Raw genomic sequence first — 25,476 nt, 5'->3', positions numbered from 1 at the left:
TGCTGTGGACTCTACTATTGCACTAATGAGCAATGCTGTGGACTCTACTATTGCACTAATACGCAATGCTGTGGACTCTACTATTGCACTAATGAGCAATGCTGTGGACTCTACTATTGCAATAATGAGCAATGCTGTGGACTCTACTATTACACTAATGAGCAATGCTGTGGACTCCCGTATTGGACCAATGACTAATGCTGTGGACTCTCCTATTGAGCCAATGAGCAATGCTGTGGACTCCCGTATTTGACCAATGAGTAGTGCTGTGGACTCCCGTATTGGAGCAATGAGTAATGCTGTGGACTCCCGTATTTGACCAATGAGTAGTGCTGTAAGTTAAACTCTTTAAAGAGAAACTGGAGAAACTATTTGTCTTTTTCATGGGAAGAATAAAAAACCGTGTTAATATTCTATTCGACTTTCCCCCCCCCCCTGACTTGCTGATTGCCGTCTCGACAGGTCTGGGAGACCAAAATTTTCAACCTGTATGGTGACATGTATACACTACGCAAGACAGCTGGATTTCTGTCCAGGGTTTTTGCAAGAGAGGATTTGAGCCTCTCAAGCCATCACATCACATGGAGTTGGATGATGATGATTTATTGGAAATGGATGAGCGGAGAAAGTTTAAGGTTATCGCACCGACACGTCAATTCTAATTTTGAAGGACTAAAGGAATTTTTTTTTTAATTTGCAAGAAGCATTCGATATTGTCAAGATACAAGTTATTTGCTGTTCTGCCCATTAAGTAAACATCTCGTTAAAAACTGCTACAGATTCTCTAGCAATAGACTTCGTAACAAAAGGTTTGAATATCTGATATATATGTTAACTGAGCGACTAAAGGCAGCACGGAAAACCTTCTCCTAGATACCCCTCCCCACACTAGTCCGCTACTGAGATTAGACCAAAGCTCTCTGAGCATGCTATAAGCATGAAAGTAGCGCCATAAAAAAGCTATAGTTTACATTGTATAGAGTTGCTAAAAAACTAAATTATTTTGTTTTATTTATTTATTTTATGATAAAAACAAAGTTTCCAAACGTTTACGAAAGTTCAAGGGTTAATTGTATTCATGGGATACACTTGCTTTCATTTGTTTAGTGTCATGGAGTGTTTTTGTTTGTGTGTTTCTTTTTTGAAGTAACGTCTGTATTATATAAGATAAGATAAGATAAGATAAGATAAGATGACGGTGGGAACAAGTTAGCGATTGGTTGTGAATGATGCAAGATAGGTGGCGTTGTCGTCATTGGTCTGAGTTAGGACAGTCGACTCCAGAAAGTGAGGATGAAAGGTTTTGTTATTGTAGCGAGTTAGATTTTGTTAAAAATAAATATTATCAATATGGCTGCCTGGTCGTGCGGTTTGCGCGCTGGACTGTCGTTCGGATTTATCGACGGTCGAGGGTTCAAACCCTGCCCGCTCCCATCCCCCGTCGTCCTGCGGGAGGTTTGGACTAGGAAGTAAACTATCTTCAACTCTGAAGGAACATCCGAAACATGTAAAACATTTTACAAAATAAAATGGACTACGTCCATGTTTTCTCATATCAACTTGATTTTGTCTATATTATAATATAACTGGAGGCGCAGTGGCTGAGCGGTAAGGCGCTTGACTTCCGAACCGGGGACCAGGGTTCAAATCCTGGTGAAGACTGGGATTTTTAATTTTGGGATCTTCGGGCGCCATTGAGTCCTACCAGCTCTAATGTGTACCTGACATTAGTTAGGGAAAAGTAAAGGCGGTTGGTTTTTTGTGCTGGCCACATGACACCCTTGTTAACCGTAGGCCACAGAAACAGAAACATCATCTGCCCTATAGACCACAAGGTCTGAAAAGGGAACTTTATTACTTACTTATAATAAAAGTTATTGAAATTATTTCAAGTTTTATTAGTTATGTTATAGATATCTAATACGCCTACAGTGGTTTAGTTGTCTACCAGCAATTTTGGTGCTCCGAGTTAACGACCGTCATTAACAGTTAGCAAACAAAAATATGAAGGGAGCTTACCTGTAAGTATTGAGATCCATTCGAATCAGGAGACCGGACACTACATCACAAAACACTAGAAAGTTGTCAATATTACTTTCTGTCGATTACAAAAGAAAGAAAACAACAGCGTGGCTACCTATCCAGGGGTCTCGAGTTCAAATTCAGAATCGAACTGAGTTGTGATTGTTGAGCGTCTAATGCCGAGCACGGAAGCCTTCTCCCAGATCCCCCCTTTCCCTCACTGATCCACAAAGAGATTGGACCACAGTGCACTGAGCTGGCTTGTAAGAGTTAAAGCATTAAAGCTGTATACAAGTTATTACATAAACGTCATCAACTTTATCCAATCAGTACACAAGTTATCGTTAGATGACGAATTAAAAGACATGTATAATGTCGTGGAATTAATTTAGTAATTTTATACAGTAAAAATATGTTTTTACATTGTTTATCAATTTCAGCATTTTTTTTTATTAAGAGACCATATTAATCAATTGGAAATTTTGGAAGCCACAATGTGTGAAAACGTCATGGTGTGTGATTAGGTCAGGGTGTCGTATAACGTGTAAGATAGCTAGTTTAGTTAGTTGGGTGGCGCACTTTAATGTACTGACAGTGAACGGATATTTTAGAATGACGACATAGACTTTGGGGTTAGAGGTTAAGTTTGACTTGTAGAGAATCAGTTACTGCTAGACTCTTGAGGGGATAACATCGTTCTATAGTGACAGACTAGACTGTGGCCCATTCTGTTATAAACGTTTCTTTGAGGTTCACCTTGAGTGAACTTTGTCATTAAGTCTGTGTTTCTGTTAGTACCTTATCTATATTTGTGACTTGTGCATGTTTTTTCCAAGAACTCGCGATTAAAAATACATCAAACAAGGTACGCACGCACTTAGTCTAATTAAGTTTTCTAGAAATACTTCAGCTACATCTGACTACACATGCATCCGTTACAAACGTCATGGTATATGATAACGTCATGGTGTGTGATTACGTCATGGTGTGTGATTACGTCATGGTGTCGTATAACATCATTGTGTGTGATAACATCATGGTGTGTGATAACATCATGGTGTGTGATAACATCATGGTGTGTGATAACATCATGGTGTGTGATAACATCATGGTGTGTGATAACGTCATGGTGTGTGATAACATCATTGTGTGTGATAACATCATTGTGTGTGATAACATCATGGTGTGTGATAACATCATGGTGTGTGATAACGTCATGGTGTGTGATAACGTCATGGTGTGTGATAACGTCATGGTGTGTGATAACATCATGGTGTGTGATATCGTCATGGTGTGTGATAACATCATGATGTGTGATAACGTCATGGTGTGTGATAACGTCATGGTGTGTGATAACGTCATGGTGTGTGATAACGTCATGGTGTGTGATAACGTCATGGTGTGTGATAACGTCATGGTGTGTGATAACATCATGGTGTGTGATATCGTCATGGTGTGTGATAACGTCATGGTGTGTGAAAACGTCATGGTGTGTGATAACGTCATGGTGTCGTGTAACGTCATGGTGTGTGGTAACGTCATGGTGTGTGATAACGTCATGGTGTCGTGTGACGTCATGGTGTGTGATAACGTCATGGTGTGTGGTAACGTCATGGTGTGTGATAACGTCATGGTGTCGTGTGACGTCATGGTGTGTGATAACGTCATGGTGTGTGATAACGTCATGGTGTGTGATAACGTCATGGTGTGTGATATCGTCATGGTGTCGTGTAACGTTATGGTGTGTGATAACGTCATGGTGTGTGATAACGTCATGGTGTCGTGTAACGTCATGGTGTGTGATAACGTCATGGTGTCGTGTAACGTCATGGTGTGTGATAACGTCATGGTGTGTGATAACGTCATGGTGTGTGATAACGTCATGGTGTGTGATATCGTCATGGTGTGTGATAACGTCATTGTGTGTGATATCGTCATGGTGTGTGATAACGTCATGGTGTCGTATAACGTCATGGTGTGTGATAACGTGCTATTTAACTTTTCAAAACATCTACATCACTACATTTTGTTGTCTCCTAATAGTCGTCCTAAATGTGATGTCCTACGATCCATAACTTTTAATGTTTTAACAATATTGTGGGCCCTAAAAACGACCAACTAATTTCACTTTATCCGGTTCAAGCCAGTAACCCTCCCCACTAAAATCTGGAACCTCAACAACTCAATTACCTACCAGCACTTGAGCCCACGACGTTTGGATTGGCAAGTGAGTGCTAGACCACCAGGTTTTTGTAGCAGCTTAGTAGACAGATGTATCTACATCAGGTTTCGTTCTGACGGCAATGTGTTCACTCTTCGACTTCTACGTTGGGCAGGGCACATATTGGAGACGAACGTATGCCACAGCATTCTTTTTTGATGAGCTAAAAGGTGGTCGACGTAACTGAGGCGCCCCACGGAAACGCTTCAAAGACCAGCTTAGGCGCCAACTTGCCTTAGCTGACATAGAAGAGAGCACCTGGTGGCATGTGGCATCGGAACGAGACAGCTGGAGGTCACTCACAAAGGCCGCAGGATACACATTTGAGACCAAAAGAATATCCGCTGCCGAGGACAAACGCAGTCTGCAGACAATGGTTATGCTTGCTATGGATGTGGCAAAATATGTAGGTCACAGCTGGGGCTGCACAGCCACGGGATATAATGGATTCCTCACTAATCTTCGGACTCGAAGACAAGCCTTATTATTATTAGTAGTAGTAGAAGACAGAAAACACACACGTTTCCTTCAAATGTTTTGCTCAAAAATTCGGTGACATTTTGTCTTAAGACAACATAAGAGAAGAATTGTTATTGGTCCAAACAAATTAAAATTCAGTTTAACTACAATTGATCACCTCAGCGTGACTACTGTAAAAATAACAATATAGAAGCAAACAGGAACAACATTCACACACGAAACACATACTCACAACCATCGCTAAATGATACATTTGAAACAGGTCGGAAACCTATAATCTCATTCTCCGTTTTAATTTGTACGCCTTAACTTAAAACTATTACCTTGGAAGTGTAAAGCCTCAGGCGCCTCACAGAGGACCCCAGCGTCCTCGTTATGCGTACAGTCATGAACAGCCCAGTTCTGAGGTCCGAACCCGCAGTCCACAATGTGGTTCTCCGTACCTGTACAGTTGACCTCATCTAATGATATTATTCCAAATCCGCTGCCTTGATTGCTTTGACTGGTGGCCTTGGCATTCTCTCTGCGATGACAAATTAAAAAAAAAATGAATGTTGTTTTAGAGATGTGTACATAAATATCTTTCTACTTTTACGGACAAATATATCTACTAATCATGCTTATGCTAAATCAATGTTTAAATGATGTTTACAATTATTACCGTGAAAGCGAATCTGAAGCCAAAAATGCACACCGCACCATTTGTGTGTTAAGGAGTGTATCGTACTTTAATTATAGATTACAGACGTTACTTCAAAAAATAAAAGATAATTACGTCTTACGCATTTGTCAATCTAGTCGTGTATGTTAATTAATGACTTAAACTCTGCTCTGCCTGATTCAGGCAACCCATTCCATTCTCGAATGGCAGTAGGGAAGAAGTCTGTGCGTGTTTCTGTTGTAATCATGGGAAAAAGAGAGCGGCTGGTTTGGTTGTGTAGGTTTAAATGTAGTCTGATATAAAAAGGAGGATGTCTGTCGTAATTTATTTAATGCGAACCCTCATCCTCGTCTTGTGGACCCCCTGGGGTTTAGCGGATCATAGCTTGAGAACCACTGACATAGGATTATTAGGGTAGGATATTATATTTGTGTTTCCATTAGAGATATTGCTCGCTCATTTCTTGCTTTGTTTCGGTACCTGGAGAATCCCATCATGTGACAGACCACTTTGGCGTCGTTGTCGTCCCAGTGGTCATCACATATAGTGCCCCACTGACTGTTAGCGAAGATCTCCACACGTCCACCAGTAGCGTCCCCTACCCCACTCATCCTGACGAACACGTGACTGGGGTCAAAGTGGACAGGCGAAGGCGTGGTCACACCTGCAGGACAAAAATGTTTTGAGTGTACAAAATCTAGCACAGCATACAGTGGCGTAGTTAGAGTGGGGGAAAGGGGGAGGGGGTCCCAATTTCAAAATCCCCTCGTGTCCCAATTTGAGGGGTCCCCCTAATGAGTGTCCTAAAATATTTTTTTTTCATTAAATATTAAGCCAATTTCAAAATCCCATCGGATCCCAATTTGAGGGGTCCCCTTAATGACATGAGATAATATACTTAATAAATATATAAGTATAATGTTGAATGCCGAAACGCAGGAACCCCCATAGAGGACAAACCCCCGAACTCCCAAATCCCTTGCTACTGACATCACATCTCTCACTAAGAGGACTAATTCAGAAACACAACTTTCTCATTGAATATTCTAGTACATCGAAGAGCCTTCAACTGAAGCGGGGGAGAAGAGCCATTGCTTCATGCATATCTTCTAGAGGACATCTTTCTCAATGGTTAGCTTCAACCCTTAAAATAGTTTATCTCAAAAACACAAGATTTATATTGCTTTAACCCTGCCATGCACACCACCATCCACGTAGTGCGGTAGTTGCCGTAGGTGCGCACTGTTAGAGACTAGACTAGACAGGAATGTTGACATTAACGGAGACAATGAACTTCCGCCCAAGTCAAGAGCTGATGAAGAAGCTATGCTCAAGGCAGACATTGGTATCATGAGTTAGTGATATCCCGAGAATAAAGACCTGAATTTGTTGAATTGCCTCCCTTCAATTGTATTTCAATATAACTAATTATAAAGTATGAATATGAAGATATTAGTGAGTCAGGAATTTCATTGTATGGAGACCTAAAAACGAGTGCCCGATTCTTTTCACGTAACCAGAGGGACAAGATCCAGCACTTCGTAACAATAGGGTTTTGAGATGTAACACCACATAATCGTGTGAATGTGGTGTGTTAAATAAAGGGATTAATAATAATAATAATAATCTTTATTGTAAGTATGGAAATTTGTCTTACAATTTGTGCATTACACCAAACAAAAAACATTATAACTATAAGAAACCAAAGTGTACATTCACACCAGACTCACTCATAATTTACATGTGACAAAGTTTATATCAGACTGTTCTTATTTAATGATTTGATTGCCAGGGGAACAAAAGAGTGTTTGTGTCTGTTTGTCTTTGCTATCGGTGTCTTGTATCTCTTTTGTGATGGTAAAATCACAAAACCCTGACACAAAGGGTGATTCTTTTTTTCGAGGATCTTGTTAGCTTTTTTATAGATGTTTGTCTCAAACAACTGCCCAAATGGGGTTTGTTTATTTATTTATTTCAAATTCTTGTTTACTATTTAAAATCCCACAAAGAAACCCAGCACAAAATGTCCTCTTTTAGTACATAGAATGTAAATAAAAATACAAAGTATTAGCTCTTTTACTGCATAGGCCTAGTAAAATGTAACCCTTTTAGACATTTCTATCTATGAGGCTAATGATGTAAAGGTCATCTGTTTGTGTGGCAGCGGTTAATGAGAGTGTCATGTGACCAGCACAATGACCAGCCGACTTGACTTTCTCCCAACTAATGTCAGGTGCCAATGACATCTGGGTGGGCTCAGAGGTGCCCTAAAGATTGCAAAATAAAAAAAAAATCCAAGTCTTCACCACAATTCGATACGTTACTGTTCGATTTGGAAGCCAAGCGATGTACTTCTCAGACACCACACAGAGTCCCAATAAATAGTAGATAGACTTAACTCTTTCTCTCCGTAATTATTTACCACATTCTGGTGGAATCAACGCTGGTATCGTCAGTTAGGAGAGAAAGAGTTAATTCAATACAAAATGTATGTTTCTTAAAATTTAATTTTTGTTTAAAATGGAAATGTTTTCTTTTAGTCTATCCTCTCCTCCGCCCTGCCCCATCCGCCTGTTATCGTTATACAGTTGACAAAAATAGTTGACTTACCTGCTAGATTTGTTCCATATTTCTGAACTCTGACGTCGGAGAGCTCTCTAAAACTTGGCGGACCCACTGGCGTCTGCCCACTGCCGTCTTTTCGAATCCTCATTAATGTACTGCATGACATATATAGAATGGTGTTAACATTGTGGAATTAAAACTAGTCGTGATGAAAAAATTTAGTGTTACTTTGTTATGGTTGTAAAGAATGTCCTCCTCATAACGTGATACATTTATTTGTTTTAAAGGCAGAAGAGTAACAAGAAAGGGGGAGAGTACCTTGGTGAATTTTTAAATTGTTCGTTGTTTTAAATTCATAAAAAAAAGTTCACTCAAGGCTCGTGTCTTCAAAGGGACTAATTCAACTTATCCCACCTCATCTGTCAGTACGATTTCTTTCCCTTGTTCATGATCAGCAATGATTATCTTATCTCATCTTCTAATTCTTATATAATACAGATGTTACTTCAAAAAAAAAAAAGACGATTACGTCCTTCGCGTCATGCATTTAGTCATGCATGTTAAGTAATTGATCAATTTTTTAAAATTGATTCTTGTGTTGTCAGGTAAAAAAATGCATATTTTAAGCTGAACGTTTTATCTCCGTAATTATTTACCACATTCTAGTGGAATCAACGTTGGTATCGTCAGTTCGGAGAGAAAGAGTTAATAATAGATTGGATGTGGGACAGTGGAAGAAATGAAGGGTACACACTTTTTACTATACAGACAGTAGAATTGATATAAGCTTTGTAATAAACGTCAGTATGCTGCATGGCAGTGAGTCTTGAAATATAACTAGTGACTTATCCCCAACTGAATCAAAAATACGTTCGCGCTCCCAATTAGTAAAGCACGAAGGGGGTTCGAGGTTCGACACCCGACTTGGGCAGAGTTGCATTTATTGAGCGCCTAAAGGCAGCACGGAAAAACCTTCTCCCAGATACCCCCCCCCCGCCTCTGGTCCACAAATGAGATTGGACCAAAGCGCTCTGAGCATGCTATAAGCATGAAAGTAGCGCTATATAAAAGCTATAATAATAATAATAAAAAAGGGGGAATCTTTTTTCGCTGCCTTTTGAGTTGTCAGAAGTTAGATCTTCTGCTGTCTACAGCGCGCGATTTCTCCAGGCAAAAACATCACAAAAAGTTAAATTAAAAAAAAGGATAGACGGTCCAATGTTAATGTCAACGAGACATTTGAAACTGATGACCCTGAGTTAATGCCATTTTTTGTCTGAATACATGGACAAATGTAATTCTTTTGAATGTTATAAGATTATCTCCTCCTCAGCAAGAGCTCTTGTAGTCGGGTCTGTTTTGTTCATGCATAAGACGTTAAAGATTTATGGGATGTCACCCTAAAGAAGTTCCGACACTGTAACAAAATAATCATGTAGACTCTAAAGTTACGAGGGCACGGTGGCTTAGCGGTAAAGCGCTTGGCTTCTGTACTGAAGGTCCCAGGTTCGAATCCTGGTGAAGACTGGGATTTTTATTTCTGGATTTTTGGGTGCCCTAATGGGTACCTGACATTACTTAAGTTGGGGAAAAGTAAAGGCGGTTGGTCATTGTGCTGGCCACATGACACCCACGTTAACCGTAGGCCACAGAAACAGATGACCTTTACATCATCTGCCCTATAGACCACAACTTTACTAAAGTTACGTTAGCCAAGACACTTAAAATATCTCAGATATATATAGGCAGTTTGCAGCACCTAGTGCTACACTCTGGCAGAACCTGCGACGCATCTGACCCCAAACTGTATCGGCACTGCCGTTCCTTTGGATACATCAGCTGCGTGGAGAGGGGGGAACTGATGTGTGGGCGACATCGTTCCGACCACAGCTAATGCCCAGGCATTCATCTTTATTTTCATGACATGATCCATAGTCGCTTCGCGACTGAAGGAAGCCATAGAGAATATAGAAGACGTACGACTTTATTTCATTGTTTGAAACACTGGTAATTGTGTCGTTTTTACATGTTTAACATTCAATTATGGATTTTTTTAGTTTTTAACTAGAATTTAATTAAAAGAGCCCTTTAGCACAATTTGAGAAACGCTGCTGTAGGGTCAAGTCTAGATCCTTACTCTCTGTTCCAGTCAGTGTAGTAGAGGTACTCATCAAAGACGTCAATGGAGAACAAATGAGCTCCCGCGTCTTTATAGATCTCACGTCTGCTGGTACCTTGCAGGGTTATGGTTTCTATAGTTCCCAGGCCGCCGTCAACAAAGTACAATTTATTGGCTGGAGAAGGAAATTCGTGAAAACTTATTATTTCCCAAAATATCGTAGGTTAAGATATGTGGGTGAGAGTCAGGGGCAGACTGGGGGTCAATATCGGCCGGGGCATTTCTGTAGGCCTACAGTCCAACCCATAAATTGTAAATCATAGGATTGGCATGATGGCCTCAAATTGTAACCAACTGATCTCAAAATCATTATGTGAACGCATGCATACAGTAATGGAGGCGCGGTGGCTGAGCGGTAAAGCGTTTAGCTTCTGAACTAATGGTTCTGGGTTCGAATCCTGGTGAAGGCTGGGATTTTTGTTTCGGGATCCTTGGGGGCCTCTGAGTCCACCCAGCTCTAATGGGTACCTGACATTAGTTGGGGAAAAAGTAAAGGCGGTTGTTCGTTGTCCTGGCCACATGACACCCTCGTTAACCGTAGGCCACAGAATCAGATGACCTTTACATCATCTGCCTTATAGACCACAAGGTCTGAAAGGGGAACTTTACTTTTTTTTTTACTTATGCATACAGTAAACCCTATATCTTTAAAAGAAACATAGGCCTTATGTTGCTTTTTAATCGCTCAGTGTTAAGGCTCTAAAACAGGGGTTCTCAACCTTTGGGTCGCGACCTCCTTGGGGGTTGATTGACCATTTGCCAGGTGTCGCCTAAGACCATCGAAAAAAATGGATTGGTATTGTCTACTCTTCTATTGCTGTATGTGTGTGTGTGTGGGGGGGGGATCGCGGCAGAGTGGGGGATTGTAAAAAGGGGTCGCCGAGCTTAAAAGGTTGAGAACCCCTGCTCTAAAAGGAAAAGAACCTACATTGTCATTGTGGCATACATGTGGTATTTTCGGTGGCCCTACCTGCCCATTTGGGTACCGGCCCATTGGGCATTTTGCCCGAATGCCCATATAGCCAGTCCGCCGCTGGTGAGAGTCATAAACCACAAAGAGGCTCGAGTTTAAAACCCAAAATCGAGCTCAACTCAACTCAACTCCCTAAAACAGCACATTACTATTCTCTCAAATATAACCCTCCCCACTGGTACACTAAAATAATCGATCATAATCGACCATAGAGCTCTGAGTATGCTATAATCATGAAAGTTGCGGTACACAAAAGCTATTCCAAAACTCAATTTTAAATAGCAAAAAAGTAACTTAGAAATATGACCAAAAAAAACATAAAAGAATGATAATGATATTATTAAAATTTAAATCGTTTTAACTTTCTTAAAAATTATTTAAAAAGTAACACTAAAAGAAATGATTTAAAAAAAACAACATCAAATAAGTCTACGAAACAATATAGATGCAATGGTTGGGGCTTGGTGGCTGAGTGGTAAGGCGCTTGGCCTCGAACCTAGGGTCTCGGGTTCGACTACCTGTGAAGACAGGGATTGAGAATTTCGGAAATTTTAGGGTGCTATCGACCCCACCTAACTGTAAAGGGAGATTAGTTGGAGAATGGTAACGCCGGTTAGTCGTTGTGCTGGCCATATGACACCATCGCTAATCATGCGCCACAGACGCAGATGATCTTTAGATCATAAATCGCGAATTATGAAAGGGAAACTTTGTTTAAAACCTATGTACAAACGTTATGGCTGAATTTCTACAACATAAGATAAAATGTGCTCTCATAGTTTTACGCTTGTATAGCAGGCACTACATTGCAAACAGTTAATACACAATTTGAAACACGAATGTTCCTTCAAAAAGTAGTCACACCATAGACATAAATAAATATAGACTGGCCGAAGGAAGTAACTTCATGTAACTTGAAAACATGTACATCTATTGTATTCGGATTTCCGAAATATGAAAAATTGCATGATCTTCATTTAAAAAAAACACTAATGTAATACTTATACAGGTTATGGCTGAAATAGATACGAATACTTAACTTCCATACTGCTCATAAATGCTGTATAATAAAGTACACAAAATTGCAAGTCACAAATTTTCTTTTCATAAAACTCTTTAATCGTTAAGTCTATATTTATTTATGTCTATGAGTAAAACTTACTGTCATAATCTATGGCAAGCCCGTTGGGCCATTTAATGTTATTGTTTACTAAAGTCCTTCTGTTAGAGCCATCATAACTTGCTGCTTCAATTTTGGGCTGGGCTCCCCAGTCCGTCCAGTAGAGGGTTCTAAAATCAAGAAGACAGACACCCAAAAACAGTACTTATTCAAGCTATTTTACAAATGATACATACAAAGTCTTTAAAAAAAAAAAAAGAACAAATTGTCTGTATTTATAGCGATGGAAGTAAATATGAATAAAAATAAAAGGCTAACTTTACGGGTTGTGGATGCGGTAGAAGTAAATATGAATAAAAATAAAAGGCTAACTTTGCCAGTTCTAGATGCGGTAGAAGTAAATATGAATAAAAATAAAAGGCTAACTTGACCAGTTCGAAATGCGGTAGAAGTTAATATGAATAAAAATAAAAGGCTAACTTCACCAGTTCAAAATGCGGTAGAAGTAAATATGAATAAAAATAAAAGGCTAACTTAACCAGTTCAAAATGCGGTAGAAGTAAATATGAATAAAAATAAAAGGCTAACTTTGATCGTGGGTCCAGAACGATTCCTCTTGGATTGTCGAGGTTTGATTTGATGACTTGAGTAAAATTTGAGCCGTCCATGTTCATAGAACAGATCAAATTGTTTCCATCGTCAGAGTAAAAAATCATTCGATTGAGTGGATCTATTTGGATTTTATCCAGTCTTGTATCTGAGAAAATGCATTGTGTAATTAATTTAGAGTAATATATACATTTGAAAGCCGATAATTTCTGTAAAAATTCATGTGAATATCAAGATGTTATAGCTACTATAGGTAAACAGAACACAGCGATACAAATCTGAGAAGAAAGTCATTCAATGTTCTGAAACATTCCACTCTGTATCTATTCTGAAACATTCCACTCTGTATCTAATCTTAAACATTCCACTCTGTGTCTATTCTGAAACATTCCACTCTGTATCTATTCTGAAACATTCCACTCTGTGTCTATTCTGAAACATTCCACTCTGTATCTATTCTGAAACATTCCACTCTGTATCTATTCTGAAACATCCCACTCTATATTTATAGCTAAATAGTTATGAGTGAAAGACTGTCTATTACAATAAACAATCTGAAAGCTGGTAGTGCTCCGCAAGTCGATAGAATGGTCCCAAGTTGGAACGCAGGGGATTCGGGCCGCACCGGGTGACACCGACCCTAGTGACCCCACTGTATAATAATCTTCATTGTTGAATCCGTAACTAATCAAACAAAACAATATAGTTCGACCAAACATGCCACACTCTGTCGTCTATATTTTATACTGTTAAATGCTTGTTTTTTTTTTCTACTTTGTATTTAGAAATACTTTATTGAACACTCGGGGTGGCTAGAACGGTAAAGCGCTTATCAGGTTCAAATCTCGCTGTAGTCTGGACTTTTCAACATCACGATGCTTAGTAAGCGTCTGAGTCCACCCAAATCTGATGAATACCTGACATTAGTTTGGGTAAAGTTTGGTCCTTTGAGCTAACCACATGTAACCCATGATAAACACATAGAAAAGAAAATACTTTTTAAAAAAGCTTATATTAAGCGTCATTGTATCAATTGGTTCGGATCAGACATGTACTGAATTTGTGCTCGCTCCATGAACACTGCCATTTCTAGTGGTGCCACGTTTCTCCCTCAAAAGTTCTGGGTTGCAGGCTTTTTTTCAGTGCATGGACTTTAGGTTCTGAACTCACTCCCGATGGAGCTCAGATAAACAACCTATCTGTTCGAAACATTTTTAGATTAGTTTGTCATTTTAACCCTTGTATTTATATCAAGGCCAATGACACTAGCTCCAGCTGGACTAACCTGCCCAGAGTGCAGCCGAACATTCCGGGCTCACATAGGTCTCACCAGCCACATGAGGAGGCACAAAATCTCAGTGCAAAGCCCTCAGCCCCCCCCCCCCGGATGACAAAAGTGGTCATCATGGAACCACGATGGACGAACTATGTATGTATTAGGTCAAGTTATGACAGCGCATTGAGCCTACATCGTATTTGTTAGTTAACATAGGTCGAGATGATCAGTGCGCTTGAACTTGGCTTGGCTACCTATGAAAGAGGCTCGAGGTTCGACACCCGACTCGAGCGGAGTTGTGTTTACTGAGCGCCTAAAGGGAGCAGGGAAAAACCTTCTCCCAGATACCCCCTAACCCCACTGGTCCAAAAATAACATTGGACCATAGCGCTCTAAGCGCTCTATAAGCGTGAAAGTAGCGCAATATAGAAGCTATAATTTATTTTATTTTATTTCATATTTTGAATGTTTTTCAAAAACCTTCAGCTGAACATTACATGAAAACCACATGAACACCACATGAACACCACAATGAACACCACATGAACACCACAATGAACACCACATGAACACCACATGAACACCACATGAACACCACAATAAACACCACATGAACATCACAATGAACACCACATTGAACACCACAATGAACACCACATGAACACCACATGAACACCACATGAGCACCACAATGACTCACTTGTATCCAGTTGCTTTATAACACGAATATCAGTTCCGTCAAACTTCATGCTGATGATCTGTAAAAGTCTGGCGTCGACAAAGTAGATTCTACCGAGACTAGGGTCATAGTCGAAACTTTCAGGGGAATAGAGTGTGCTGAGTGGTATGGGGGTGAACGACATGGTGCGTAAGTTCATTCTAAAGATCACGCCGCCGAACCCAGTGTCCAGCAAGAATATGACGTCATCCTCTGGGGTCACTGCAACAGAACAGGAAAATGCATTTAGTTTTACAAAATACTTTGAGGATAAAAATGGATCATCATCATCATCATCACCTTTCCTTTGAGTTCCTCATGGAACACGAAGCCTCAGTAAAAAGACGCCACTCTCTACGGTCTCTTGCTAGTTTTTTTAATAGCTTCCCCGCTCTTTCCTGTCCTCTCGGCTTCATCTAGTGAACTGCGTCGCCACGTTCTTTTTTGGTCTTCCTCTACGTCTTGTGCCCTATAACGCATGTCTAGCTCTGTTGTTGGTATCTTTTCTAAGAGTGTGACCAATCCATCTCCACTTCCTCTCTAATATCTTAGATACAATTATAGGATTACATATTAAGAACAGAAAAATTAAATTTTAACCTAAAATAATGCTCCATTCAGTATTTAAAGACCCACGAGTTTTATGAAGTAACTCAGCAGTCTCGTGCCAGTCTCATTATTCCCCCCCCCCCCGACCCAACTCCCCTCTCACCCCAAAAATTAGTTGAATCGGGCAATATCCTGACATTTAAATAAAGCCTAGCAAATGTGATACAATTGACCAGGTTGGCTGCCTGGTCGTGCGGTTTGGGCGCCGGACTGTCGTTCGGATTTGTCGATGGTACCGGGTTCATGCCCTGCCCGCTGCCATCCCTGTTGCCCTGCTGGAGGCTTGGACTAGGAAGTAATTATCTTCAATTTTATGGAACATCCGAAACATGTAACATATTCTACCGCCATTTTAGAATTGACCAATGGCTGAAGCATCATCTTTACAGAAGTATACTCAGCAAAGTTCTAAATGTACTCGATGTGGAACATAGTTGATAGCAGGATGCAATAGTTGTAATTCATAAAGAGATTGTGTTAAAATTTAACTAGGAAGTAATTCAAGATTTGGGAACCTCTCAGAAATATTTCTCGCAACATCGTGATAAGAAAGTCTTCTTACAGACGTTCATTCTTAACTCTTTCTCTCCTAATCGACGATACCATCGTTGATTATTTAATTCAATTAATTTTTTTTAAACTTGTGTTATATAAAAAGAGCATGCATTTCCCTTTAATTCTATACCAAATACAACAGTTTCTGATAACAAACAACAAAGCTATTGAAGCTTAATCATAACAAGGTAGTGAAATAGTAATGAGCAAATGAAGAATTCCTTCAAAACATGGGAAAATAATAACGAAGAGAAAGAGTTAACAGAAGATAATGACTTCCTACGTGTCCTATGCGTATTTATTTGCCGATCTAATCTTCCAAGTTAATTCCTAATTCATATGTTTTCCTGGCTGATTCAGGCAACCCGTTTTATGCTCTAGTAGCACTCAATTGGGAAATAGGAACACTTGTACGAAGTCTAGTTAATCTTTGTGAGTTTAAACCATCGTTGTAGCAGACTGATAAGCTAGCAAATGATGTCAACTGCCCCGACTTGTCGGCCAAATAAATGTGGTTTTCAGAGGTTAAGAGAGTGTTTACCTGACGTTAAGAGAGTGTTTACCTGACGTTAAGAGAGTATTTACCTGACGTTAAGAGAGTGTTTACCTGACGTTAAGAGAGTGTTTACCTGACGTTAAGAGAGTATTTACCTGACGTTAAGAGAGTGTTTACCTGACGTTAAGAGAGTGTTTACCTGACGTTAAGAGAGTGTTTACCTGACGTTAAGAGAGTGTTTACCTGACGTTAAGAGAGTGTTTACCTGACGTTAAGAGAGTGTTTACCTGACGTTAAGAGAGTGTTTACCTGACGTTAAGAGAGTGTTTACCTGACGTTAAGAGAGTGTTTACCTGACGTTAAGAGAGTGTTTACCTGACGTTAAGAGAGTGTTTACCTGACGTTAAGAGAGTGTTTACCTGACGTTAAGAGAGTGTTTACCTGACGTTAAGAGAGTATTTACCTGACGTTAAGAGAGTGTTTACCTGACGTTAAGAGAGTGTTTACCTGACGTTAAGAGCGTGTTTACCTGACGTTAAGAGCGTGTTTACCTGACGTTAAGAGAGTGTTTACCTGACGAGCACGCGATGCCAGCGTCCTGGTTGTGCAGACATTGTGTTACTCCCCACTGACCATGTTGACATTGGTACAGACTGGGCTCTGTCCCTCCACACGTCACATTGGTCAGCCAGATGACGTTCTGTCCAGGGTAATAATACCCGCCTCCAAAGGCCTGAGCTCCATTGCTATTTAAACAAGAGTAGTCCATATTACAATATGTATTTCAACAAATTGAGTTCACATTACTATAGCTACTGAAAGAAAAGTACTCCCTATTACAAATGCTATTTAATCAAGAGTAGTCCATATTACAATAGTTATTTAAACAACAGAGGACTTTATTAATATTACTCGGGTGCGTCCAAAGTATCCCGCCGAAATTTAAAATCCAAGTCTTTACCGAGATTCGAACACATGACCCCTCGGTTCGGAAGCTAAGCCCTTTACTCTGCCATCACGTACCGTGTATAAACCTTAACTCTTGGTTGAATTTGAATCTTGTTTTTACAAAGCTCATATCACTTCACTCTGTTTAAAAAATCCCAAAGTTTAAATCTATCGTGATTCAAACTCGATACTACTTGGTTACAAGGCTAGCACTTTACCACTCAACCACAACACATTCTTCATGCTAATAAAAGTGAAATAAATATTACTTATGACGTACAGTAATGACGTCATTGGTGTCTTGTTGCGTCACCGCGCGTTAAATTGGCCACGCCTTACCCTTGATAGCCTAACATATTGCAGACGACTTGAGCGTCATTGTTGGTCCAATTGTCATCACAGATGCTGCCCCAGCGACCATTGAAGAAGACTTCGACCGTCCCTTCGTAGGCGTTGCTTCCACCCACAAGTCGAACGTAGATGTCCGAAGAAGCTGGGACACTGTCAGTTGGTTTCTCTAGTCAAGGTAAAAAAATACAATAGTTAACGAGACTCCATTGCCATTTTTGAAATATTTATAAGTGTATGACCCAGAGCAGCTGTCGAATGGTAAGAACCGCCTCTATACTTTCCACACCAGCCTCAAGCAAGTCAAAGGTGATGTTTTTTTTTTAATCTTAATGGAGCATGACGTAACAGAGGCGCCCCCGGAAGTGCTATTAAGATCAAACCAGGAGACATTTTGCCCTCACTTGCATGGAGGAAAGTAGCTGGCAGCAGAATGTCGCTGAAGTAAACTGTTGTAGAGCTGTCACAAAAAACGTCTGACACACATTTGAATTCATAAAAAAAAAAAAAAAAAATTAAATAGGCCATCTGATGCAGACAACGGCTTTGTCTGCATCAAGTGTGGAAAAATATGCCGGTTAAAACTGGGTTTGCGTAGTCGTGTGAAACAATCTACTTATTCTAAACTTTGAAAACATTGCCATTAAACTAATTTGCCTGTTACACGGTTATATAGGGCATGTAGTTGAGTGCTTAGTTTATTGTGTAAACATTGGAACAAGAGAAGTCACATAGTTGTATTTTGTTGTACTTTATAGTAAACATGGTTGATTTCCTGTAGAGATGTTTGAAATTCATCAGTAAATTCCATAGACATTAATAAATATAGACTGGAAGTAGGAAGTTATTTTTATTTGGGGGAAGTCAAATATGTTTTATGTACTATATCTATGTGAAAAAAAAATGGCGGCGATTGAGCTATAAATTCTAGGACTAACATTTCAGCCAATATATACCTTTGATCTTTAGTTTTGAAAAGTACAAAACTGCCATATTCCCAATATTTTGTCTTTGTTTCATAATCATAGACATAGGCAAATATATATAGGTTTGTGATGTGGATCTACAAACTTATCTTTTCCCAAATATTTCCGATAATAATTTGTTCTTTATCGTCCAGTCTATATATATATATGTCTATGGTAAATTCATTTGGAAGTTTTTCATTTATTCTAGTCAAAGGTATTCAAGTATTTTGTCCAATCGCCAAATCAATTCAAAGGGTAGATAAATAAGATTTTTTTGTCAGTCCAAAGATTGTTTCCCTTCATTGACGACACAAAGCAGAGAGTTTTGAATTTGAACATGAAATATTTTCGGCCTCATTCCCAAGCTGAAGATTTGAGATCTTCCTTTGTGTGACTGTCTTCAGAAATTATATTTTCAAGCTAGATGAAAAAAAGTATCTATCGAAATGTATGTACGTATTTAATGCAAAATGTACAGTGTAAGAATCAAGTAACTACGCTAATTAAAGGTCCTCGAGTTGAATGCGCCCGGTCTTTTGGTATACGCCTTAAACTGTCATCGCGATCACCCCATGTTTGAATATATATTTTAAAGTGCTTTTTGCTATCATTAAATTGTGTTTTAACATTGAGTAAGGTATCCACTAGCTTGAATCAAATAAATAGCAGCTAATTAAAAACCTAGGTTTTTGATTATCGTAAATATATTTATATTTCTATAGTATTAAAACTAATTCAAGAGATCACTCACCTAGATCAGAACACAGAAGCTGATTGCAGTTGTCAGTACTGCAACATTTGTTGCACAGAGTAACGTCCCGTTTGGTTCGATCCTTCGGCGGGCGGGTCTTCATGTTCCTCTTTTTCCCAACAATGGTGTCCCCTCCCCCTAGTGCATCACACGCCTGGACACAAACACAAGATTAGGATTATTTCATTAATCATTAATCGTTTCTAAAATTTATATTTTTTTTTTTTTTTTTTTTTTGTACCGTGTGTATAGCGTTAGCAATTTTTTTTTTTGAAGTCTTATAGATAAAAAGTTAAACTAAAAAGTGGTGTAAGACAGACTGTGTAAGCTGCATAATAAAAGATGATTGTGAGAATATTTCTTGCTCTAGGCTTTATCTTTCCAATCTTGAATCATATGAACAAGGTGAGCAGTGTGTGTTTGACCAGTGCTTGACCTGTGTTATCTGATACTGTGTGGAAATATATATATATATAGGTTTGTATGTGTGTGTGTGTGCGTGCCTGTGCGTGTGCGTGCCTGTGCGTTGGTGAGTATGTGCAAGTTGACTGCTGTACTCACCAGTTGTTTCTCGCAGCCCAGGTTGTAGTAAACATTAAGACTTCCGGTTAACTTTTTCTCCATGAAACACAACTGTGGAAAGTAAACAAAAGAATGAGGAAAACATTAATTTTACTTCCTGTGGAAACATGTCTCTTTACTTTTGGTGATTAAAGCTAAAAAAAAATATATGCTAATTTATGTATCGTAAGAGTTTACTATGTATTCTTTTATTTAGAACTAGTTCCTAGATGAAATAGATCTTTCTTTTAAAGCCACTTTAGGAAAAGCCAAATTAGGTTTTATGCTGTCTGTTTGTCCGTTTGTCACGTGTAGTTGTCAGAATATGAAAATGTTTTTGAAAATATGATTTCATCATGGCCTGCTGTCTGCTTAATGTTGGGGGAATGGATACGTTTTGTTTCATGCAAAAGAAACCTTTTGATTTTCTGAATTGTATCTTCCAATTCTTCATACAAACGACCCATTTTAAAACAAAATTGTCAAGTCTTATTTAGGCCTACTTCTAAAGTATAGTTTACACAATATAAATGGAGAAAAGGAATAAAAAAAAATCTATTTTACCTACTTAAAAAAAAATAATTTAAATTATTTTCAAATTAATTTTTTTACCAAAAGAATAATAATTAAAATGACTTAATTATGAATATTTATTTACGACAGAGTGTAACGTAATATTTGAGTACAAATGACGCCCTGTGGCCTCTCATGAGTTCGTGTGTATCATAAACTCCATTTATTATTATGTTGTTTCTTTTTTGTTTTCTTTTTTAAATGAAAATTTCAAACCTAAGTCAAAGATTGGTAAGATTTTTTTTTTCTGTTTGTGCGCAAACCTTTTGTATACTCTGTCGTGGCATGGTATAAGTGGTTACAACAGTCAGTCAAAGAATAATCAACTATACCTCGTCTCCGGCACAGCTGGATAGTGTACCACATTGTCCAGGATCAGCAACATTTGCACATTTAAAACAATTGATTGCACCAACTGAAAAATCAACATAGAAAATGAAACAATAATTGGATGTTTAACGCTCCAATCCAATGCGACATGTTTTAACATATAATGCTAGCTCAACCTAGGTACCAAGTTATTAAGAGAAGCAGCTGAAGAAAATATAGCATCACATAGACAATCTTCGATGAGAACTCCAACCATTGACACCGAATCGGCGCCATTGCCGATCAGCGACCAGGTACCAAACTGACATCCACTTTCGATTGCCCCGCTCTCCATCCAAAAGAGCATTTAAGACAGCGGTTCTCAACCTTTTATGCTTGGCGACCCCTTTTTACAACCCCCATCACACACACATATACAGTAACGGAAGAATAGAAAATACCAATCCATATTTTCGATGGTCTTAGGCGACCCCTGGCAAATCGTCAATCGACCCCCAAGGGGGTCGCGACCCACAGGTTGAGAACCCCTGGTTTAAAAAAAAGCAATGTTATTTGGTTCCGCATCACCACCAAGAACCACGTGATTACAAGCCTCAGCCTAGCCCAAATTTCTATCCACAATACTCTTCACAAACAATTCTTTATTTAGGGTCAACACATATTGGAGCGCAAGGCTTCTTCCAAAGAAGAACATTAATTCAATTAAACGCGCAGTTAGCGCCTAGCAGTGAAAAGAAAAGAAACTATGCTTCGTGGAAAAATTAGTGTTTGACGACGCCTGAAGCGGTGTTCCGGGGAAAAAATGGTTCAATCTATCTAGTACAAGGGAACTGATCCCTAATCTATATTTTGTATTGATAAACATGAAAAAAAAATGCAGTAACCGTCGACACTACAGTGCCACTTACGGTTTAATAAACGAAAGTGTATAAAGAAAAATTAATTATTACCTTAGCTTGGGGAAGGTTAAGCTACTTTGACAGCTGAATACAATTACATAATATTTGCCGAAAGTGTGGCGATTAAGGACTAGGGACCTTAGGGAAGCGTGGTCGAGAGGCTAAGTGCGTTTGAACTTAGCTTGGCTTGGCTACCTATGAAGGGGGCTCGAGGTTCGACACCCGACTCGGGCAGAGCTGTGTTTGCTGAGCGCCTAAAGGCAACACGGAAAAACCTTCTCCTAGATATCTTATCTTATCTTATATAATACAGACGTTACTTCAAAAAAGAAGATGATTACGTCCTACGCGTCATGCATTTAGTCATGCATATTAACCAATGACTTAAATTCCGCCAAGTCACTGGTTTTCCTGGCTAGCTCAGGCAACCCATTCCATGCTCTAATAGCACTAGGGAAGAAGGAGTATTTGTACAAATTTGTCCTAGCATATGGGACGATGTGCCTTTGTCTTTGTGTCGTTCAGAGTATTTTATTACATTTTGTTTTTGTATTTGAAGATTATGGTTCAGTGTTTTATGTATGATTGCTACTTTACTTTTGAGCCTTCTGTCCTGAAGACTTTCTAAATTTAGTGATTTTACTAAAGGTGTTACTCTAGTCAAATGTGAATATTCGTTTGTTATGAATCTCACTGCTCTATTTTGTGTCTGTTCCAGTTTCTTAATGTTTTCTTGAGTTGAGGGGTCCCAAACGGAGGATGCATATTCTATTATTGGTCTAACCAAGGTTAAATAACATACCCCCTAACCCCACTGGTCCACAAATGAGATTGGACCAAAGCGCTCTGAGCATGCTATAAGCATGAAAGTAGCGCTATATAAAAGCCATAATTTAATATTTTTTTTACACTCGTAGACATCTTCGCGACATTTCTAGTGAGATGTCCGCGTTTAGTCAACTCAAAGAGAACACAAAAAGACTGGAACAAACACAAAAGAGAGCAGCAAGATTCATAACAAACGAATATTCACATTTGACTAGTGTAACACCTTTAGTAAAATCACTAAATTTAGAAAGCCTTCAGGATAAGAAGACTCAAAAGTAAAGTAGCAATTATACATGTGATAAAACATTGAACCATAATCTGCAAATGCAAAAGCAAACGTAATAAAATACTCAGAAAGACAATAAGATAAAAGCTCATTCCTCTTTCCATATTCCATATAATAGGAGAAATGTGTACAAAAGCTCCTTATTTTCTAATGCTATTAGGGCATGGTATGGATTGCCTGAATCAGCCAGGAAAAGCAATTACTTGTTAAAGTCCAACTGATTAACATGCATGAACAGAGGCACGCGTAAGACGTAATCGTCTTCTCTTTTGAAGATAAGATAAGAATAGTTAAGATAATATGAAAATACTAATAATAAAGTCTTTATTATTTATGGGGAAATTAATTGTATAACTTGTGCATTATACACATATACCAAAGAAGATGCAGCGAAACAAAATGTTTGCCATACAAGTTTAAGACATATTTATATTGAACTTAAATTTGGTCTTCTTTACTTACTTAAATGACATCTCCAGACACTTACAAATAAAGCGATATCTGTAAAATATGAAAATTACAACTCATCAACACATTGCGCTGTCGTAGTTTGTTAAACAAATAGTTATGAATGAGTGATAAGTCCTTAATAGGATTGATATTGATCTACAACAGGGGTGGGCAACCTTTTCTTATTGAGGGCCACATTACAAAAATTTTGGGAATAGGGGGCCGCATATACATTACATTATATATATATAATGAACTTACAACTTAGAAAAATACGCTAGCCAACTGTGAATAATGTGTGTAATTCACATTTATAATGTGTTATACTATTACCTTTAATTTTTTACACTCCCAATAGAGGGAGTCGATTTCTGAAACTAATTTTACGATAATTTTTTTTTTTTTATTTTGTTATCGTCTGTTTACATCTCACTATTTCACCACAAATGAACAGTGGAACAGTTGTACTTAAGTTGAAGTGTTTAACTGTTTACACTCGTGCATAATGTTCCAGAATTGTGGAACTAGCTTACTAGTTATCCGTGTGACTGCTTTTAAATTACAGTCAGTCAGCATCGACCTGTTCTTACACTTGTTTATTTTCAAACAGACAAGAAATGTTTGTTCACAGATGTATGTGCATTGTGCACAAGAATTATGTAAAAGTTTGTTAGCAAACTTTTTAATTAAAGTGTGGAAATACAGCTTTTGACATCCATAAAGCTCTTACAGAATAACCGAATGGAACTTCTCTTTAAGTTCATAATTTGCTTTGAGGTATGCCCTCTAGAGCTGAATCAGCTTCTGCATTAATTTTGGGCTGGCAGGGGGTGTAGAAAACTGATTTAAGGTTCTTGATGTCTTAAAATTTGCTTTCAAATTCCACACTCAAGGAATCCAAATAAGTCTTGTACTTTTCAGGCATTTCACTAGAGATAGTTTCACCTTTCAGCAAAGGAAAATAATAAAATCTGTTTTCACTTGCTTGCCTGGAGAAATGGGAAAGTTTTATTTAAAAGGATTTTAACATGCACAAACATTTCATAGTTCCGATGAAAAAACATGAAGTCTGTCTTAAACTCTTTATTACAAATATTGGTAGCATAGTCATAGTCAGTTTTTGGGTCTGTCTTCAACTCCTCATTAGAACTATTAGTAACAAGGTCACAGTCAAATCTAGCCTTTAAGGAACATAACACTTTTTTCCTTGAGATTCCATTACTTCTCACTACCTTTCCCAAAGCTCATTAGAACTATTAGTAACAAGGTCACAGTCAAATCTAGCCTTTAAGGAACATAACACTTTTTTCCTTGAGATTCCATTACTTCTCACTACCTTTCCCAAAGCTCATTAGAACTATTAGTAACAAGGTCACAGTCAAATCTAGCCTTTAAGGAACATAACACTTTTTTCCTTGAGATTCCATTACTTCTCACTACCTTTCCCAAAGCTCATTAGAACTATTAGTAACAAGGTCACAGTCAAATCTAGCCTTTAAGGAACATAACACTTTTTTCCTTGAGATTCCATTACTTCTCACTACCTTTCCCATGCTAAGCCAGCGGTACCGAACATCTGAATGTTTTGTTTCTTAACTTATTAGTATTCATCGGGACTGTCTGTGTAAATACCCCTAGCTGCAATCGTCTATTATCTGTTTGTTATAATAAACATTTGATATTCAATGCAGCTTTGTGCAAACTTTTATGTTTAAACTTTATGGTGAAGATATTTCCTTTAATTAAAAAAAAAAACACTGTCTTTCTCTGTCAAAACATGTTCTCCATCAGTTGTTACACTTGCCATCTTGTTCCTAGCTTACCCAAGACTTTTAACACAAAGCATTGAAAAAATAGTGGCCTGAGTTAAAATCTTCAACGGAATTTTTGCAAAACATTGCAAATAAAAATAATCTTCGCGTACTTTAAGCTTTTTAAAATGACATGTAAAGACAATGTTTCTTTCGCCTCTACATCATAAGTGATAAGAATCAGTAATTGCAATAATTTATATAGATATTTAAAATTAGATATTTTCAAAATATATTTA

At 38.4% G+C, this 25,476-nt stretch overlaps 1 protein-coding gene across 1 annotated transcript in view; it reads right to left on the bottom strand.

The window, feature by feature from the left end:
• LOC106052688 (low-density lipoprotein receptor-related protein 4-like) overlaps positions 1 to 25,476 on the bottom strand; it is a 32,200-nt gene that overhangs the window by 5,300 nt on the left and 1,424 nt on the right. Inside the window, exons 2-15 of the mRNA XM_056040673.1 lie at positions 23,439 to 23,477; positions 20,966 to 21,048; positions 20,061 to 20,132; positions 19,500 to 19,653; positions 17,772 to 17,949; positions 17,058 to 17,230; positions 14,807 to 15,046; positions 12,810 to 12,978; positions 12,264 to 12,391; positions 10,087 to 10,243; positions 7,995 to 8,104; positions 5,865 to 6,048; positions 5,047 to 5,246; positions 2,020 to 2,098 (exon numbers count right to left, since the gene is read on the bottom strand). Of these exons, the coding sequence (XP_055896648.1) occupies positions 2,020 to 2,098; positions 5,047 to 5,246; positions 5,865 to 6,048; positions 7,995 to 8,104; positions 10,087 to 10,243; positions 12,264 to 12,391; positions 12,810 to 12,978; positions 14,807 to 15,046; positions 17,058 to 17,230; positions 17,772 to 17,949; positions 19,500 to 19,653; positions 20,061 to 20,132; positions 20,966 to 21,048; positions 23,439 to 23,477 (1,966 nt within the window). The remainder of the gene's footprint in view (positions 1 to 2,019; positions 2,099 to 5,046; positions 5,247 to 5,864; positions 6,049 to 7,994; positions 8,105 to 10,086; positions 10,244 to 12,263; positions 12,392 to 12,809; positions 12,979 to 14,806; positions 15,047 to 17,057; positions 17,231 to 17,771; positions 17,950 to 19,499; positions 19,654 to 20,060; positions 20,133 to 20,965; positions 21,049 to 23,438; positions 23,478 to 25,476) is intronic.

Source organism: Biomphalaria glabrata, chromosome 9 (assembly GCF_947242115.1).
Source record: "Biomphalaria glabrata chromosome 9, xgBioGlab47.1, whole genome shotgun sequence".
In the NCBI taxonomy this organism is placed as follows: domain Eukaryota; kingdom Metazoa; phylum Mollusca; class Gastropoda; family Planorbidae; genus Biomphalaria; species Biomphalaria glabrata.
The sequence above is the reverse complement of the archived record's forward strand: the minus strand, read 5'-3'. Positions and strand labels throughout refer to the sequence as shown.